The sequence below is a fragment of the Notothenia rossii genome (assembly GCF_949606895.1).
Source record: "Notothenia rossii genome assembly, chromosome: 12".
In the NCBI taxonomy this organism is placed as follows: domain Eukaryota; kingdom Metazoa; phylum Chordata; class Actinopteri; order Perciformes; family Nototheniidae; genus Notothenia; species Notothenia rossii.
The window spans coordinates 1166913-1187544 of record NC_136911.1 but is presented as its reverse complement, the minus strand read 5'-3'; the positions used below and the strand labels follow the sequence as shown (position 1 = coordinate 1187544).

The window sequence follows — 20632 nt, the reverse complement described above, 5'->3', positions numbered from 1 at the left end:
CAAAAAACATAAAAATGATGGAAGAAAAATAAAAAATAATGCCAATTACTTTGATAATTTACGAATTATTTAAGTTGCTTTTAATGCCAGAAATAGCTATTTTCAAAAATAGAGAGTTGTTCCCTTATTCTTTAATCATCATATTTAAGTAATGTGCTTTTGGTTTTCCAAATAAAAAAACTAGACATTTAAGACTTGGACTTTGAGAAACTAGGATATACATTTTTTTTTTTTTTAAATTAAAAAAAAAATCTTGACAAAACGTTTTGATAAATGGACGTTGAGAGTATTAGTAAGTTGCAGCCTTCAGGCTGATATAACACAATAAGTAGAACGTCTCCATATCTAAGAGGCTCCAAAGAACTATTTTTCAGCCAGTCTTTCACGAAAAATGAACTCTTACTACAATTTAATTATCAAAATATGTGGCTCCTATTCCATTTCCCACAATAGCACTCAGTTGTAACTAAGTACAGTGAAGCCTTTGTCGGTATAGCTTAGAAAAACACAAGTATTAGTACTTATTTTTGGTTTGCACTGAAAACACCCCAAAGCAAGGACTTTTTTATATTTTCTCACACTCCCTTATAGACCAAATGATGAATCTAGACGATACCCAGCACTATGAGACGCATGTAGGCGAGTTTATTTGAGAGATGGAGGGAACCGAGTGAACTTCATGCACTTATATAATAAACCGAGGGGGTTATATGCTCTTATATAATGTGATGTATGGACAGAGAAGGTCCTTGAACGCAGCGTCGCTCTCTTTGAACGCCTCTGACCCTTTCTCTTTGTCTCTGGTCTGATTCATCTTTATATGGAAGCCTCGTTAAGTCAACCGCCAGAATCAACGTTTTAAATCCAGCCTGCTCTTAATTTCTTTACCTCTATAATCACTCAAGACCCCCCACTGTGAGAACATCTGGTTTAAGGTACCCACCCATGTACATTTGCTCAAGTACTGTATTTAAGTACGCAATTGAGGTATTTGTACATGAGTATTTCCTTTCTTTGCCACCTTCTACTTCAACTCTACTACAATTCAAAGGGAAATATCATATTTTCTACTAACTCTAATTTAATTAAATAAATGAATCAGAATACTGGTCATGTTTTCCACCCCACTTTTTGGGATAATAACAATAAAGAGGTTCATTAATAACGTCCCATGCTGCAGAATTTGATGTTCTCTTGCTCTCATTTCCAAGTGAGGACAGATTACACACCGGTGAGATGCAGTCTGATAGCTCATTACTTCAAACTCTCTGGGCGTGTCTTTATAATGAGAGCCTGTGAACCCACATGATTACAGGAGCACACACACACACACTCATTCTACCCCCCCTGCATCCGTTTCCCCCTCAATCAGAGTATGACTGGAATGAGTGATTCAGTGTTTTTAAAGACCCCCCTCTAAACAATCTGTGTGGTTATGGCAGCTGTTTTTACTTTAGAAAATCTGTCTAATAATAGCAGTTAGAGTCAGACTTTTTACCGACTACTTTAAAGAGTCCTCTCCTGCTGATGTTCAGGTGTATATCAGTATGTAGTGTCTCTACTTTAAAGAGTCCTCTCCTGCTGATGTTCAGGTGTATATCAGTATGTAGTGTCTCTACTTTAAAGAGTCCTCTCCTGCTGATGTTCAGGTGTATATCAGTATGTAGTGTCTCTACTTTAAAGAGTCCTCTCCTGCTGATGTTCAGGTGTATATCAGTATGTAGTGTCTCTACTTTAAAGAGTCCTCTCCTGCTGATGTTCAGGTATGTAGTGTCTCTACATGTCTCCATGCTTTAATGTGCTGCAGCACCTATTTTCACCCTCTGAAACCAGAGCTGCTCTGATTGGTTAGCTGGCCAGCTCTGTTGTGATTGGTCAACCATAACACCAAACACCAAACACAGGGATTGTAGCCTTTTACATGCACAAAAACGTAAAGGATAGTGTGCTGAAAGATTTACAAAACATGATTTATTTGACTTCTAACTTAAAAACAACCCAGTTAGGAGGAAATAACAGAACAACACATCCTGATAAAGACACGAGTAAAACTTTGTAAAGATCAATTGACTTTGCAAAGTGCTCTTCAGGAGATCAGAGGTGTGCATCTCAGTTTTCTTCGGTGTCGCCGGGCAGACTCTGAGAACAGAGCCGGAGCCGAGCAGTCTGCAGAAACTCCCGGAGACAAAAGAGAGAACCTCCACCTTCCTGCCGTCAAAGTCATCCCCTGCAACCTGTCAAAGATACAAATACTACGGAGGGCCGAATAACCGCTAATAAGATTTAAAAAGTAGGATATCATTTAAATTAAGTGTGCAAGAAATGGCATAATAAATGAAATAGAAACAGTGTGAATATAAGTTATATGGACGGTGCCTGTTTAGTGTTGAGCTGCTAATAAACATTTAGAGATATTCTAAAAGCATCTTTGTTGTGTTGCTGAGGCAGGCTGCTTTATTAACGTCACCCTCCATTTAGTGAGTCAGAGATGGAAACCTGTAATAGAGCGAGAAGAAGTGCTGACCTCAGAAACACAAATATACAATTATGGCCGCCGTGTTATTACGTGTGTGAGCGTGAGCGAGGTGGGAAGAGGTGTTTACTACGCTGAAGTGAGGGGGAGTTAGCAAAACAAGCTAACCGCTAAACCTCCTGACCCCACACAGAAACACAGGTTTCACCAAAGAGCTGTCGCAGAGTGTTTCTCAGATATTCCCACATTTTGTAGGATTTGACACTTTTCCTCGTTGCCCTGAGGAGGCAATTATCTTTTTTTTCAGCTTTGGTTCATCTGCTAATTGCTTTTTAAAGAGTTTTGTCATAAAATGTGAAAAATGTCCATCGTTGTTTACTTTATTTACTTAAATGTGATTTTTTTTTTTTTTTTTTAATTAGCAGATCTGAGACCTGGAACAGCATTTTCTGGCATTTCTTAATGAAAAATGACCTAAAAGATGAATCTATTAACAATAAAATCCCAAAATCTAAGAATATTCCCATTTCCTTTCTGTGAATCGACTAATCATTGGTGCTATATTATAAACATACTGGTAGAATTTGCAGATTTTAGTGGATGGAAACGGCATTTTCTGGCATTTCTTAATGGAAAATTACGTAAAAGATGAATCCTATTAAAAAACATTTCTGTTAATCGTCTAATCATTGGTGCTTTCTATAAGAATACAACCCCCCTATTAACACCATTGAAGCCCTCTCTCTCTCTGTGTGTGTGTGTGTGTGTGTGTGTGTGTGTGTGTGTGTGTGTGTGTGTGTGTGTGTGTGTGTGTGTGTGTGTGTGTCAGCTTGATGAAGTGCAGATTTGTTAAATGCCCTCCAGAATATGCCAATCAGTCCTGCTCATAATGAGGTTACTCCCCCCCCCCTTACCCTACATTACTGAGTCAATGATATCTGAACACACTGCAGGTGAACCAGCGCATGTCGCTCATGCACGCTGGAATGTACACTTTTCCCTGTGTGCATGATAGCGGTTCATCAAATCAGTTTTTAATTGTTGTTTTTCGTGTCTTTAAAGCTTTGAGGTTGTGCAACACCTTCTGTTCTTTAAAATAGATTGTAATCCGGTATAGTTTGAGGAAATAGATGAAATTCTGCACTCAAGTTGACATTTCCTTCCTTTTTTAACTAAACCAAACACAGTTCTTAAATGTTTAAAATGTTATCCTCTTTAATCCACTTTCAAGACTTGTGCCTGCGTGGATTTCTATATAAATGTTACCACAGTTAGCTTGAGATAAAGCTTCTAGTTATCGATCCAATCAAATATAAATAAAGACACAACATTATCCAGATTCATTTATTGTCCATAAACTAATGTTCCAGGTTCAAGACAAATGTATTTAACTCTAACGGACCAAAATGAATCTGAATGATGTTGGGTTTTTATTCTTTAAGGACATTATAGTGTATTCCTTCTTTTCTTAATTATAATAATGTGTAGTTTGCAGTAAATACAATAAAATGGGACTCTGTACTTTATATTTTTAACAACAGTTTGAGATTTAATTTCCTCTCTAATTCACTTTAGCACTCGCCTTTGAGTCTCCTGGTCTCCTTTAAATGACTCGGAGCAACGAGGAGAAATCAGTCGCTGTGCTCTTCTTTCTCGATCGTTAAGTGGCAGAAGTGCGGGTGAATAATTGATATCCACGCGTCGGACTGAAGTAGATTGCTAGGCGTCACCGTGGACTCAGAGCCATACCGTCATTCAGAGCTTTAAAGGTGAAGGTTTCTGTTTCAGTGTCTCTGATCAGCCTGCGTCGCATGTGGTGTGACTTTCTATTTATGAACCTCAATACATTTCATTAGAACATTAACACAGCAACAGATGATGTGTTTTAAGGACAATATGCGCACAAAATGTGGAATAAGATGACGTTCTTACCCACAAAAACATGCTACCGTTGAAAATATTAAGACATTCCCTCCGTCATTATTCCCAATAATAACAACCAATGTAATATAACTATAATATGCATAAGGTGCAGCGAAGAACGACTGAATTTCCTTATTTTGATAGAAAATTCACATTATTTTCAGTTTGCAATCGGGTGTTAAGAGAAAGCTGCATTTTTCTTCGGCTACATGCATTTCTAAGACACAATCTATGTATTTTTAATATTTCTTTCCATTATTTGTTGCATAATGCAAACTTTGAATAGCTAAATTGTGTTGGGCCTGTTGCCTTCTGTCCCCTGGCTATTCCTGCGTACTGTTTGCTGATTTTCCCTTCGTTCTTTTGCTGTCCATCTTCCTCATTTCATTTCGGCCTGTTGATAATACGCTCTGCAGATCATTTGGATCAGTTCAACAAGTGCAGCAGCAGGGAATAAATGAATGAGGAACCATGGAAGGAACTCAACAACCATTTAGGTTAGCAGTAGAACATTTAGAGAGCAATGCATTCCTTACCCTTCTGTAGCTTACATGCACAATGAATGCATAAAATAGACCCAAAATGATTTTATTTGTTTGCATTTGATTGAATCCTGTGCACATCGTCTCCTTAGTAAAACATCACCATCGTGTTTCATTCAGCCGTCATGCCATTTAATCCGACTGTTGTTGATGCAGTTGTTGATAATTAGCTGCGTACAGTATGTGCTAACACTGTTTTAAAGATCCAGAACTACTGGATACACACACACACACACACACACACACACCCACACACACGCACTCAGTTTCGTGTTCGAGGTGAGGAGAACACATTTTATTGATATTCTTTTATCCAAACACAAAATAAATGGCTAGCTGTTGTTTATTATTATATTTGAGATATTACATAGATGTATTATTACACACACACACACACACACACACACACACACACACACACACACACACACACACACACACACACACACACACCAATAACTAGTAACCCTAACCTGTTCAACTAGTATTAAAATCCAGTTTAAAGAGGTGAGTTTTTAGCTGAGATGTAACAAGTTCATTAGACTGAGCACACACACAGAGATACACACACACACACACACACATGGATACAGACACACACACACCCCCCCCCCCTCCTTCGTCTGTGTTTCTGTCATTGAGGCGTGCCCGTGTCTTCGCGTCCCTCCCCTTTTTTCTTTTCGTCTCTCCGTACACTGACCCACCGTTACTGCCGTGTCAAGGAGATGAAAGCAACCAATCACATCGCTCCCAGCGGGACACACACTTCCAATCAGCTCCGGAGTCCCCATGGTAACTTGTGCCGGAGACCCTGGGCTCGACCAATCACAGCGCAGGGAGGCACTTAGCTATGAGAGTTTTAATGGCCTGTTCCTGTTGTCATTAATAAAAGCACATAACCTCTGCTTTGGGCTGCAGGATGGAGACGTTCAAAAGAGCAGGAAGCAAGGACACTGAGCTAATGCTAAAAGCAACAACTCACCTCTTTGCACTGGCTTGTAATACTAGTTGAACATGACATTTTGCTAATAGCACTCATGTCAACATGCAGGAGGATGTATTTCACCCTTCAGTCTCCTACCCGACTTCATTTTCTAAGTAAAAGATTCAAAGGTTTTATTGTCATTTGCACATAAGCAACAGTGTAGACATTCTTCTGACCTGAGCTCCTCCAACGATGCAACATAAATAATAAAATACAAAATAAAAAGTAGTGCAAGAAGTCTATATACTTAAAGAGCCTGTGACACGAAACCAACAACTGTTGTGCAATGAAATAGTGGGCTACTAGTAATCTCGAACCGTCAGTTTAAAAAAGAAAAAGCGATACCGTTCCGATAAATATCAATAATTTCGAACATCGCGGGAAAATTCCTTCGACTCATTTTGAGGTTTTGGGGGAAGCCGGAAGTGACGTCAATGCGGGAACGCTTCACTGTGCGGCGAGAGAACCAAACACGGACAAAGTGTGTTGTCATGCGTAGAAATGGTGAATTACTGAGTTTAGGCACGTTAATAACGTTTTAATGAAGTTGACTACAGTATATTCATATTTGTCAGTGCTTTCATGTCAATTCGGCGAACATAAACATAAATGATCGTGGTGAAGATGATGATTAAATTAGGATTAAAAATCGGTAGTGAGAGCTGCTGAATTTCCTCCCGTCGGATGTGATATAAAAACAAATCGATTATTTTTGTAAACTCAAGTGGATGAAACTACATTTATTAGTGCTTTCATGTCAATTCGGCGAACATATGATACATTAAATGATCGTGAGGATCATGATTTAAAAATCTTTTGTTTGAGCCGGTCTGCATTTCCTGATGAGAAAACAAACCTTAGCTTTTTGTAGTTGCAGTCAGTGGTGTAGTGGGCGTTGGACGCGGGGGTACGCCGTACCCCCACTTATTTGAAGCATGATTTCTTTTTTTAATAGTCTAATACATCTAAAATCATTGCCAGTGTTATCAGTTGCAAGTGTGTGTTTGTTGTAATAATGACGAAAACATGATAGGCAGATTTCAAAGTAATTATAATAAAAACGTAGCTCAAGCATTGATGCAACTTGATTTGAAGCGTGTGTGTGTGTGAGGGGCAGAACTGTGTGTGTACGGTGACCAGGTGTCCCGCACTGTGCGGGACTGCACACACAGCATTTTTATTATTTGTCCCGCGTCCCACACATTGAGACTATGTCCCGCATTTGAGTGATAGTCGCGCAGAAAGGCCGGATCGGTTCGCTGACAGCCGGCACCGCCCTTTATTATTATGTTTTCTAAACGGCATCATGTAAGTTGCGCTGACAGGCGACACAGAGGTCCCCAAGTCCCCCCCCCCCCCCCCCCCCCCGTTGACAGTTCACGAGCGCGTCCATAGTGTCTCCCGTCCACCCAGTAAAAACATCCCCACTACACCACTGGTTGTAGTAGTACACCAACATTTTACCACAATGTTGGGGAAATTAATGGATAAAATGCACGGATTATTATTATTATTATCATTATTCCCACTCCGATCGGGACACTAGGTCCACCGTTTCCCCGCAGCGAGGCTCCCCCCGTTGACAGTTTACGTGGGCTGGGCTGGGTGCAGTGGCGGACTGGCCATCGGGAGGAATCCCGATGGGCCGGTACCGAAGTGGGCCGGTCGGATAAGTCACTAGCACATCCCCCACTCCCCCCGTTGACAATTTACTAGTTGTACCGAAGTGGGCCGGTCGAGAGTCCCGGGCAGGTTTTTAGTCCCTGTCCACCACTGGCTACATGACCGTATGATCGCCCATATTGACGCACCTAATTCCTAAACTTCTAACAGATACAAAATAAACCGATCCTTCAGCCTCATATGAGCTCTCAGACACGTTCAAAATTAAACTGTCATCGCTGTCTGAGCTTGCTGCTGTGTGCGCCATCGTGCGTTTACATGCAGATGCTGGGATCCTGAACGGTGCAGCTGGAGCGCTGTGCCCGCAATGACGTCACCCATAATTTGGCGGGACTTGAAGAATCCCCGAGAAGATCCAGGAAATGGTCAACATTGAAGGGCAGATTAATGTTTATCAAAGTACAAATATCCAAAATCAGTTCAGTAACGGTTTTCAAGGGGACAATATTTACTCAAATTGATGGGTTTGGATGATGGGGGAAAATCGTGTCACAGGCTCTTTAAAGGTGGGGTAGGTACGTTTAAGAAACCGGCTCGAGATACACTTGTTATATTCCATGGAATGCTCTTAACATCCCGATAGCAATGAATATCTGAAGTGCTTTGACAAAAAATCCATAACAACATTTCATCTCTGGAAGAAGCCGTAGTACTGTAAAAAGCACGACCAATCATCTGAGCCAGCCCGGCTAAAGTAACTGGATGTCCTACCTGCCTGTCAGCCTTCCATCTGTGCACAAACTTATCTCGTGCCCTCATCGGTCATGTTCGTGTGTGTTGAAGGAGGGGCTCTGTGAGGAAGTGGCAGATTTTTTTTCCGGCTGTGTATTTTCAAATTCTAGCCACTCCAGCTGGTTTCTCCAAAATGACCTACCCCAGCTTTAAGCAATAGCTCACGACAGTCCGTAGTATATACTCATTAAATCACAGCTAAGGGGCGTGGTTAAGCCCGACGCAAAGCTTGATTTGATTTGCCCCTTTTATAAATATATTTACATTACGTCCGTTACGAAACTAACTAACTAACTAATAAAGCTAAAGATGGAAACATTTGAGATTAACTTCGACCTCCGAGGGGGTCTTACTATGGAGGAGTGGACTGAGCAGTGCCTATCTCCAGAAAAATAAGCATCTAAACGACGACATGCAGAGCTCCGTGAAGAGCAGGTAGACCAACTGGAAAAGTAGCACCATTCAAAAGCTTTCTGATGCGGGTCTCGAAACAAAGCAGAGAAATGATGACCGTTAGTTGCCAGAGGTGCGAAAGCTCTCTCCAGAGCTACTGGAAGCCCAATCTCGGGGACCGGAGAAAGTGGAGCAATATTCTCGCTACGCCAAGCAACAGCCTCGAACAACCTCAACCTATACAAGTGACCACGTAAGCCATGCTACTGATGCTGGACAGGTTTTCAGTGGCTGCTATTAGAGTATTCGTTGTTCTCGCGTCCAGGAGAGAAGCTTAGAATAAAGAGACCAATGGAGTCTCTGGCATAAGGTTCAAATGGGTTACTTTAATTAAATAGCGTGGTAATGAATCGGACAGAAGGTAGTTGGGAGAGAGAACAGCTGTGTTCTCGGGTCTGCAGCGAAGGAAGAGAGACCCCACAACGCTCTTCGGCTGGTTATGTATCCTCCGTTGGCTCCTCCTCACGTGCCGGTTGGCGATGTAGGGGGACCTCCCACCTCGGTCTTCAATGTCCGTTATCGCGCATAACAGAGGATGTAGACGTTGTACATTCGTTACATAACTTCACACGCCTTTTCTCCTCATACTCTCTTTCATGACTTTTTATTTAATGCATTTTAACGGCTATAATCGCGTTTTTGTTAAAGCCGTAAGTCAAGCTTACTAAGTCAAGGTACTTCGGATCTCTTCCGGAATAGCTTTTCAAAATAAACTTTAACCAAAGGCGAATGCTAACCGGAAATGTTTTCACAATAAAACAGTTATACAATTACTGTATGTTTAAACTATATTACATCATTAAACATTAATTTTAATTTCTTACAGTGCACAATAAACGGCAACATACAAAAGAATGGAAATAAACAACCAAATAATGGAGCAACGCTCTCTGTCTAATATGTTCGCTAGCTGTTAGTGTTGTTGCATAGCAACCACCTCGCACTATGTTTCATGCAGAAGGCAACAGGGGGACTATTTTATTTTGAACATCATTATTTACTAATAAAAACTATTTAAATTAGAGTGTATTCTTCTTTCATATTGCCACACTTGGTAACCGCGTCGTGCCGAACCACGCCCCTTAGCTGTGATATAATGAGATATACCACGGCCTGTCGTGAGCTATTGCTTAAGTAGAATATGTACTTTAAGACAACATTAAATACGGTTTATTGCGTTGATAACTATTTATATAAATAAGTAGATTACGAGAGGACAACCAGATGAATGTTTATCAAGGCGCTTCACAGAGCTCAGGTGTTCAGCAGTCTCTTACGTGTACATTCAAATGAAAGATGTATTCTTAATGCAGTATTGACCTGCTGTGTATTCTGTTTTTTGCATAAGGGGATAAAATATGAATGGGTGTAAGAGATATGTCATGCATCATTTTATTAGCAGTAGTGGTCAAGATACGTACTAGTTTGTTTAGGTAACTGTTCTTTACTTGAGTATTTTCTGTTTCTTTACACCCTTACTGTGAGAGAGAATACTTGCGGTTTTCCCTACACTACATTTACATCAGATAAACAAAACTTAATGAACTCATGAATTGTGATTGTTCTGCATCATTAGTTTTTTGCATAGGGGATAAAATGGGAATGGATATAAGAGATGCATCCTCTTATTGGCAGTAGTGCTTAAGATATGTACGGTTTCTAGGTATCTTCTAGTACTTCATACTTTCACTTTCAGAGGAAATGGTTTTACTTTATATATAAATAAGTAGATTCTCTCTCTCGGTTTATTGAAACACGCAGTCCTCTTAAGAGCTGGAAGTAGGTCAGTGTAGACCAGGAAGGAGCTCAGGTTTGCCTGGTCACCAGCTCCTCCTTAGCTTAGCATGCTGCGGCTAAGCTACGCTGCTACACACTGTTTCCTGCTTATGTAACGCTGGGTTTTCACAGCCGTTTCCATGGTGTCTGTCTGAGCTCACAGCATGTCTGCAACCTTGTGCATCGTGCCGGGGAAAGTTCTTTCTCTGCGTTCCCTCTCACAGCTAATGGCTGCAGAAAGAGGAAGTCGTTTCCATGCTTTATTTATTTAAATATCACCATTTGTTTTGTGTTCACATCTCGTATGCAGCAGATAAATTGCTCCATATTGAAATCCAAGTCCATTAGCTGCCATCAGGTTGCTGTGCAGATGATGGTGGTAATTAATAAGGCATTACTTTGATCAATAATTGATTTGTCTTTCATTAAGTGGCTTGGAGTTCAGCCTGACTCGCAGGGTAGGAGGAGCAGCAGAGGAAAGTATATGGAAAACACTTTTTATCTTTTTAAATGTACAAATTTTATTTTTTCTCCAAAACTAGATCGATATTTCTGCTGTTGGACAAACGTCCTGCACACAAAGTAAAAAAAATCCCACAAATACAACATTTTCCATGTGTTTTATGTGCATTTCATTTTTTTAAGTGCCATATTTGAGAGAATAATTTCTCTAATTGAGTAAAAAGTGATAATTTGTGCAACTTTTAGCATCAATGAAAGTTCCCCTTTGTCTTAGGCTTACCCTTTGTTGTGTTTAGATTATTCAATTCATTGGATATAACAATTTAAATGATAAAAACTAGATGAGAATTAACTCTGAGTTCTGAATCCAGAATCCATTTGCAACTGACCCAAAACATCGAAGTGAAAAAAGAACTCCTCGTTTGCTCTGCAGGTCTCCCAAAATCAAGCTGCTCCAAAGAGCTCTACGTAAAGCTAGAGTGAGAACACAACATGCGTCCTTCGTATCATAACCTGATGCATTACATCTCAGAGCAGCGTGTCACTCTGGATTTCCTCCTCTCTGAGATCTCGTGCTCGCAGAAATGAGATTTCAACGTTCCTCTCAGAGTGACCCTCCCCAGGTGAAGCCTCCTCGGTACACACATGTTGTGATTGTAAAGCCTCTCTGCGAGCGAGCTTCTCTTGGTATCGTGTAACGAAACAATCTCTTCTCTTCGTGCTGTGGGCAAAGCGCCGTGTTCTCATTTCAGAGTCTCCAGGGAGAGAGGCGCCATCAGAGAGAAATGATTGAGTCGCTCTCTGCGCTCCATTTTCACTCCTACTGGTGTGTGTGTGTGTGTGTGTGTGTGTGTGTGTGTGTGTGTGTGTGTGTGTGTGTGTGTGTGTGTGTGTGTGTGTGTGTGTGTGTGTGTGTGTGTGTGTGTGTGTGTGTGTGTGTGTGTGTGTGTGTGTGTGTGTGTGTGTGTGTGTGTGTGTGTGTGTGTGTGTGTGTGTGTGTGTGTGTGTGTGTGTGTGTGTGTGTGTGTGTGTGTGTGTGTGTGTGTGTGTGTGTGTGTGTGTGTGTGTGATTCTGCAACAAAAGGTTGAAATGCGTTTAGGCCACACAGGAAAATGTCTTGAGCTGAGTTTAGAGTCGATGCATTCACGAACAAATGAAGCTTTTTTTGAATTCCCACGTGTTTTCATACGTTTCCCGTCTGTGTTTTCCTTCTCTAGACGCTGATATGCATTGAGGATGAGTGGAGTCGGTGAAAACCCATCTGACCCTGCCAGGGCAGAGTCACGGAAACGCAAAGAATGTCCTGCAGAACTTCTAGGACCCAGGTGAGACTTCCGAGGCATTTCTACTACATTTTGTAACTATACAAGTATGAAGGAAACAGTGGTTTTCATGCAGCCGGGGCCAGTGTGTGTGGTCAGCGACTGTGACCCCTGCTTTGCAAAATTACTCGTTGCAAAACCATCAATTACCCATTTACCAAAGGTGATGGTTAGAGTAAAAGCCGGCCAGCCACATCTTAAATCCTGTACAGTAACAACCGGGCAGTTCCCATGAATGTCTGACTGCTCTAACCCCGGAGCACTGAACAATAAATCTGCATTATTTATCTGTAGACATGCACTCAAGGAGGAGGGTTTCCTTTATTGATGCTCCATGTTGGCACCATGCAGAGGCCTAGGGATGCATTTCCAGCCATATGGAGAATAATTGACCCTCTTAAGGTTGGCAGCAGTCATTTGGCAGCTGCTTAATATCTTGACACAACAAGATATTTCAAGTCTTACTGTCTGTAAATGAAATGTAAAGGTAAACAAACCAACAAACCTTTTTTTAGTGACAAGTCAAGATGTTGACCAGACTGAGTTACTTCATGAACTGTGACGATATTAACACGCAATATTGTTGACAAGTAACGACAAAACGTTACTGAATATCTTTATTTCATCACCTTCCTTTATTTAGCCAACATGAAAACAGATTGAAGGGAATCTAATACGATAAAAGCCAGGTCTACGTTAAAAAAGATTGACTGTTTAATTAATTAATGGAGAAAATAATTAATCCAAAATGACTTATTGTTCAAATGGAGACCTGAGAGCTGTAACCCTCCTCTGGCTTGCAGCAGACACTTGGCAGCTGCCGTTTGAAATGAGAGGGATTTCTGCGCTGCTCCACGTGGAACCGCTCTTTCCATCCGTGCATGTGTCCACGCTTTAACTTGTTCTTCTCCTTCTCTCCTGCAGCCCAAAGCGGAGCAACGAGAAGCGAAACCGCGAGCACGAGAACAAATACATCGAAGAGCTCGCCGAGCTGATCTTCGCCAACTTCAACGACATCGACAACTTCAACGTCAAGCCTGACAAATGTGCAATCCTGAAGGAGACTGTGAAGCAGATCAGACAGATAAAGGAGCAAGGTACGCCCTCTCGTCAGTGATCACACTTTATCTGAGATGCACCCATGCTTCTATCGCACCTCTATCCGTTATTGAGAGCATGCGCAACAGTTTGACTGTGATGGAAAGTGGAAATGCAGTTGTGTTTCACTTAAAGGGGACCTATCATGCAAAATGCACTTTGTGATGTCTTGTATACATAAAGGCGTGTCCCCGGTGCGTCGGGGAACTCAAGCAGTGTCAGAAAATAAAACTCTCTTTTGCTCCGTACCCAAATCTTTTAAAAACGGGAACAACGAGAGGATACAGATTTGCTGCCGATCTGACCTCACATCGTCAGCGGACCCACAGAAAGTTGCTATCAGAAACAATGCCTGACGTGTTTTGGACGTCTTTGTTTACATTAGCGAGCCTCGCTAACACTCAGAGCTAACCTGTACTGGAGAGCACATGTGTTTTTAAAAAGCAGGAAATAAAAAAAGAACTCACCTTGTGATAAACCTGAGAGAGAAAAAGCATTTGAGCTCCAGACTGTTTCAGAAATAATCCTTGATGTGGTTTAGAACAGGATGGCGTTTTATCACAGCAGAATTTAACTTTATCTCCGGTATAATACTGATCAGGCATTAGCTCCTCCTCCTCTTCTTTTTTCAAGCTAAGGACCCAAAATCTTTCTCTAACAGGGCTTCAAAAGAGAGGTGTGAGCAGTATGAGGCATGGCTACAACGGGTGATCTGTTTGGTATTTGAAGCAAAACACTTCAGACATGTTTTGTATCGGTATGGAACTACAATACATGTTTCAGATACAGCATGATAGGTCCACTTTAATTGTTGTGCGATACAATAGTCAGACTTTTACTTCTGTTACATGTAACGGTTCATTTGACCCTGGAAAAGGTCTGATGCATGACTTCATCTTTCTGTTAAAGTGCAACATCTAAGGTGAAATGTCTCAAAGAGCAGCAGTGGAAAGCTTCCTGCAGCTAAAGTGTGTGTTCGTGTCTTTTCTGCTTCTCTGCAGAAATACCAAGCCTAGCTCCTGCAATCTGACCCAACTCTGTTTGCTGTGAATTCCTCTTCATATTCTTAATGGTGTTCCTAGTATAAGGTTTTTAAAGGCTCCTATAAAACACAGGTGTTGGCTCCAGGTTTGAAGGCATTAGGATGATGTCTTCGGGCTCTGCTCACACACTTATTGAAGCTGCTCCTAAAGCAGCTGATTTAATGTTCCCTCTGTCACTTCATCAAATGCACGAAGCAGAGCGGGGTTTTTGTTGTTGGCCGAGTGTGTTTCCAGACGTCAGGAGAAGGGATCAGGCCGTGCACTTGTTCCAACTTTGCTGTCTTTGAACTCTCCTCATGTGGAGTTCACCTCGGTTCCACATCCACAGAGTTTCATTGTGGATAAGCCGGCCCTCTCGAGGTGCTCGTGAATCACGGCGTCATCTTGTTTTCTGTGACTCACACTCTGTTATGTAATGGTGAGCAATGTGATGCAAAAATCACACACAACTCCCGTCTGTCCTCCCCCTCTCCTCTTCCTCTTCCTCCTCTTCCTCCTCGCTGTGGTTTCTCAGCACGAGGCCGCAGTGACTTCTCTCCTGCCTCTGAAGGCAGGAAGTGTTTGTACAGTAAGCGCTGAGAGAGAAAAGAGGAGAGGCGCTGCTCAGCTTCATCCTCAGGTAGACCCTCCAGAAAAACGCGATTCTGCAATTTACCGCATAATCAGCAAAATGGCGCAGATTTTTAAAAGGCCGCATAATCCCCGCATTTTTCCACAAAGTTGAGAAAAAAAAATGAACTCGTGAAGTAGTGATGATGATGATGACGTCATCACAGAAGGTAAACAACACCGTAGAGCAGGGGGTCTCAAACTTTTTCTGTCATTCCCCACTTTGAACAGGGGGGCCTTATCAAGCCCCACCTGTTCCTCATCGCTCCAATCAAAGTGTAGGCCAAGCTTAAAATGCTCAAATGTATCGTTCTATAGCAGGGGTCTCCAACCTTTTTTAGGATGAGAGCTACTTTCAAAAGATAAAACAAGTCGTGCTACTTTTACTCCTCTTTTTAGTTTTTTTGCAGTGTATATATTTAGCACATTTGAACATTATTATATGCTTACCTTTAACCTTTGTGTGCTGTTTGGGTCTGTGGGACCCGTTTTCAGTGTTTACTAAAATAAAATGTATTCAATTTAATTATTTTAACCTGCTTTATTTGGGGGGACCCTCTGTCCTTAGACCCTGTGTCCTTAGACCCTGTGTCCTTAGACCCTCTGTCCTTAGACCCTCTGTCCTTAGACCCTGTGTCCTTAGACCCTGTGGTGTCCTTAGACCCTGTGTCCTTAGACCCTGTGTCCTTAGACCCTGTGGTGTCCTTAGACCCTGTGGTGTCCTTAGACCCTGTGGTGTCCTTAGACCCTGTGTCCTTAGACCGTCTGTCCTTAGACCCTGTGTCCTTAGACCCTCTGTCCTTAGACCCTCTGTCCTTAGACCCTGTGTCCTTAGACCCTCTGTCCTTAGACCCTGTTTCCTTAGACCCTGTTTCCTTAGACCCTGTGGTGTCCTTAGACCCTGTGGTGTCCTTAGACCCTGTGGTGTCCTTAGACCCTGTGGTGTCCTTAGACCCTGTGTCCTTAGACCCTCTGTCCTTAGACCGTCTGTCCTTAGACCCTGTGTCCTTAGACCCTCTGTCCTTAGACCCTGTGTCCTTAGACCCTCTGTCCTTAGACCCTGTGTCCTTAGACCCTCTGTCCTTAGACCCTCTGTCCTTAGACCCTCTGTCCTTAGACCCTCAGATCGTACAAGGAAACACGTCCAGAGAAACCCACAGTTTAAAGGGGAACATGGAGAAACCTCAGGGAGAGCAACAGAGGAGGGATCCCTCTCCCAGGACGGACAGACCTGCAATATCATCGACGAGTAAACATAAAAACTACTATATATCTTTATTTTGATCACCTTCCACCTTATTTTACTTATCTATATAAAACCGATTGAGGTGAAACTAATACGATTTTTTAAAATGAAGTGATATTTTAATCAATTAATTGAGAAAATAACCAGAAAATGTATTAAAAATGACAATAATTTGTAGTTGCAACTTGGGATGCACTGAAAGATCATTTATATATATTTAATCTGAACTTAATGTAAAACCAACACTAGTTCCTTTCATGGTCCGTTATCGTTTCCCCAGTGTTCAAAATACTTGTTTATGGAGACATGACTGAATACTCTCTCGTCTCTGTTCTAAATAACCGGACTTTTTTCAAAGATTCTGCACATATTAAATCAGAGTGTGTCTCTGAGCAGATCACTCTCTTGGCTTGTTTGCAGTTTGTTGGTTTTTAGTCGACAATATGTTGAGTTATGAAATCTTTATATAAGCTTATAGTTGAACAGCTTCCTTTACACTGAACCTCACGCTGGTGCCAAATCAGACGGAGAGGCAGCCAGCAGCGTTTTACTCATTATATACGTGTGGATGCACTAATACAGTACGATAAGAGGCTCACACGTGGGGTACAGATTATAGGGGTAGCTAAAACAATGCTATCTTTTACTGTAAGATCTTAATCAATTTCACTATTTCCAAAATGATTTTCAAAGGCTTTTTATAGAAAAAGAAGTAGGCATCATTTTGTGATTTATTTCAGAACCCAAAATACACTTATTTCATGTATGATTTATTCTTTTAATTGGCACATTTGTGGGAAATAAAAGGGTAGCTAGCGTAAGCCTACAATTATATTTATGTGACGGGTATAATTTGTAGAATTGAAGGGTTTGTAGTCGGTGAGGATTAAGGAAACATGTGCAAGTTAAGCATAATAAATGTTCCCTTGTCATCTCAGTTTTAGCCTTGTGTGTTTACTTTGCTGCTATCAGTCGATATAACCTTTAACACACTTCGAATGAACGCTATCACTTATTAAAGCAACCTCGTTTGTGCACAGCGGACTGCAGTGGATCCTGGCATTAAGATAAGACGTACTTTATTAGCCAGCAGCATAAAACAAAACAAGGCTTTGCACAGAATAACAAATTAAAAGAGTAGAAACAAACAATTCTAAAATAAAAACATCTCAAAATAGAAATTAACCATTAGAGTAAGAAAAGTATACAAATGACCGTGAAGAAAAAAAAAAGCTGTCAAATAAAAACACTGTTGAAGATATTATTATTTAAATATAAAACTCTATGTACTCCAGAATTGTGAATAGCTTCGTGACCCAGATTCCTGAGTTACTGAAAGACCAGCAGCACAAATATACTGTATGGTAGTTCCTACAGATATGATATTAATCCTCTGTGGACTCTGACTGTGATTGATGGGTCCTTCTCGGGGCCGGGTGCCGCTGTTTGGGCCCCGCTGGGCTCCTGCTGCTGCAAACATCATTAGATCTGAAGGAGATGGATGTGTCTGAGAGCGAGAGCACACACCCCTACACCCAGAAAACACAAAACAAAGCAAGGACAGGATGTTTGCTTTCCAGCGCCACGCTCTGTCACCATATGGTCAGCCCTCGTGTTGGCATGGTGCGACAGTTAAATGTGTCCCCCCCTCCCCTCCCCTCCCCTGCACTGCAACACCAACTCATATTCCGCCTCTCATCATCGTCTCCAAAAGTAGGGCAGCCTACGCTCAACATAAGGCTCGCTGTGTGCTTATTAAGACACACACACACACACACACACACACACACACACACACACACACACACACACACACACAATGCAGGTACACACTCACTCTCTCTCTCTCTCTCACACACACACACACACACACACACACACACACACACACACACACACACACACACACACACACACACACACACACACACACACACACACACACACACACACACACACACACACACACACACACACACACACACACACACACACACACACACACACACACACACACACAATGAATGCATGCAGGTACACACTCACACTCTCACACACACACACACACACAATGAATGCAGGTACACACTCTCTCTCACACACACACACACACACTCACACTCTCTCACACACACACACACACACACACTCTCACACACACACATCACCTTTCACCTTTTTTTACGTGTCTTCATAAAAACAGATTGAGGTGAAACTAATACGATAAGGAAAATGAAGTCTACCTTAAACAGCTGACTTTTTAATCATTTCAGTCAACATTAAACAATGACCTACAGATACGTTGCATTACAGATAAACACTAATGCATGACCTCAGATGCTTAATAAGTAGGAAAAGGACTAGGCATGGTTCTTGTTTTAAAAAAAAAAAACCTGAGGGCATGAAGAATTGTGTGCGACACACTGCAAAAGATTATTATCTTCTGCAGTGGATTCAAGGTGCAGTCTGTTGAAGCTGTCCTGTTATTGAATCAGTGTTCATCTCACGGTGGAAGTAAAACAAAACAGATTCCCTTTACATAAAGCTGATGACGACAACCCTAAACACTGACCTAGAGGTACGTTGCATTACAGATAAACACTAATGCATGACCTCAGATGCTTCATAAGTAGGAAAGGACTAGGAACGTTATGGTTTTTCGTAACTATAACCTGAGGGCTTGAAGATGCTTAAAATGTCTCCCAATACTTCAGAAAAGGAGGTTTTCCACAAGTTTAAACACGTCCTGCTCGCTATAGACACACTCAGAAATCCGTGTGTGTGTGTGTGGTCACACGCTGGGGAGTCATGAGACACCGCTGAGGAGCTTTTCTAAATAAATGCATGGTTGGAAAATAAGACTCTCTGGTCATAGTTTAAATCCCTCCGACAAAATCAGATCAAATGCAGAAACGTCTGGTATTTAAAATCACGAGTAGGGTCTTAATTCAATACGATGATACCTTTTGAAGTCTGACATTCGTCTTGCATTGCTCCAGTTACAACGTCAACAAGGAGGCGCATATTAAGACAAGAAACATAGAAACACACATTTCAATACAAGCAGACATTATTTGCAAGGCGGGTATTAAAAAGGTGTTAAATCAATCTCTTAAAAGTAGGATTTTAGGAGAGAAGGAGACTCTTAAAGGCAGAACAAGTAATATTATATTTAATGTATTTGTTTACTTCAAGTGGAAAAAGCTTCTTATATAAACTTTTATTGTGTTTCCAAATGTGATAAATACATCAAACATATTCATTTAAAACAAGAAAATGAGCTTTTTAGTTCATATTTCTGACCTCCTCCTCTCCCACTTGACCACATGTTGAGCACTTGTTGCTGATTGGTTGATTACACACCGTCAGAGCCTTTATTTTGCACATGACGATGCAATGACTCATGCTCAGCAACCTTTACTCTGCTTCTTGGTTTTGATCAAAATGTTTTTATAGGAAAAAGGACAAAGTATCCTTGCTCCAAGTCTTCTCTCCTCTTTCGGAGTATGTGGGTCAGCTTCCTCTCCTCTCTGTCTGACCTGCATGTTTTGTTCCCTCTCACCGAGAAGGTATTTAAAGTAAGTCACGTTTGTCACTTCCTGTGTGCAGAGAAAGCTGCAGCAGCCAATGAGGAGGAGGTTCAGAAGGCCGACGTTTCCTCGACGGGGCAGAGCGTCATCGACAAAGATGCCCTGGGACCAATGATGCTGGAGGTGGGTTTCTCCCTTTGTTATTCATATAAACCGTATTGACCCGGATTAACTATTGGAGACAACAACCAGGAAATGAATTTAAAATGACGATCATTTTTTTGTTGATTCCAAAAGAAAAATTTGTACATATTTATTCTCAACTTTTCAAAAAGAGGGGTTGTCTTATATTCGGGTCTATACGGTACACACACACACACACACACACACACACACACACACACACACACACACACACACACACACACACACACACACACACACACACACACACACACACACATAGATATCAATATATAAGATAGGACTTATTATCTATTATACTATTTAAAAAATATACAATAAACACAGCTGTGTGTGTGTGTGTGTGTGTTCGTTCTGATTGGCTGTAAATCAGCGTGGCCTGGTTGCAGCTGAAGTACCTACGTCTAACGGGACAGAGAGCAACAGCCTGAGAATGAATCAGTCCATTGAGTCTCTTTCTTTCTCTCTCTCTCTCTCTTTCTCTCTCTCTCTCTCTCTCTCTCTCTCTCTCTCTCTCTCTCTCTCTCCACATCTTCTCTTCATTCGCCTC

General features: G+C 41.5%; 1 protein-coding gene across 4 annotated transcripts in view; it reads left to right on the top strand.

Moving 5' to 3' along the window:
• The window catches only part of ncoa2 (nuclear receptor coactivator 2), an 82083-nt gene that overhangs the window by 25721 nt on the left and 35730 nt on the right, over positions 1-20632 (top strand). For all 4 annotated transcript variants that reach the window (XM_079660906.1, XM_079660907.1, XM_079660904.1 and 1 more), the window contains 3 exons: positions 12248-12355; positions 13277-13449; positions 19958-20061. In XM_079660906.1, coding sequence (XP_079517032.1) covers positions 12267-12355; positions 13277-13449; positions 19958-20061 — 366 coding nt within the window. In that variant the 5' untranslated portion in view covers positions 12248-12266. The remainder of the gene's footprint in view (positions 1-12247; positions 12356-13276; positions 13450-19957; positions 20062-20632) is intronic.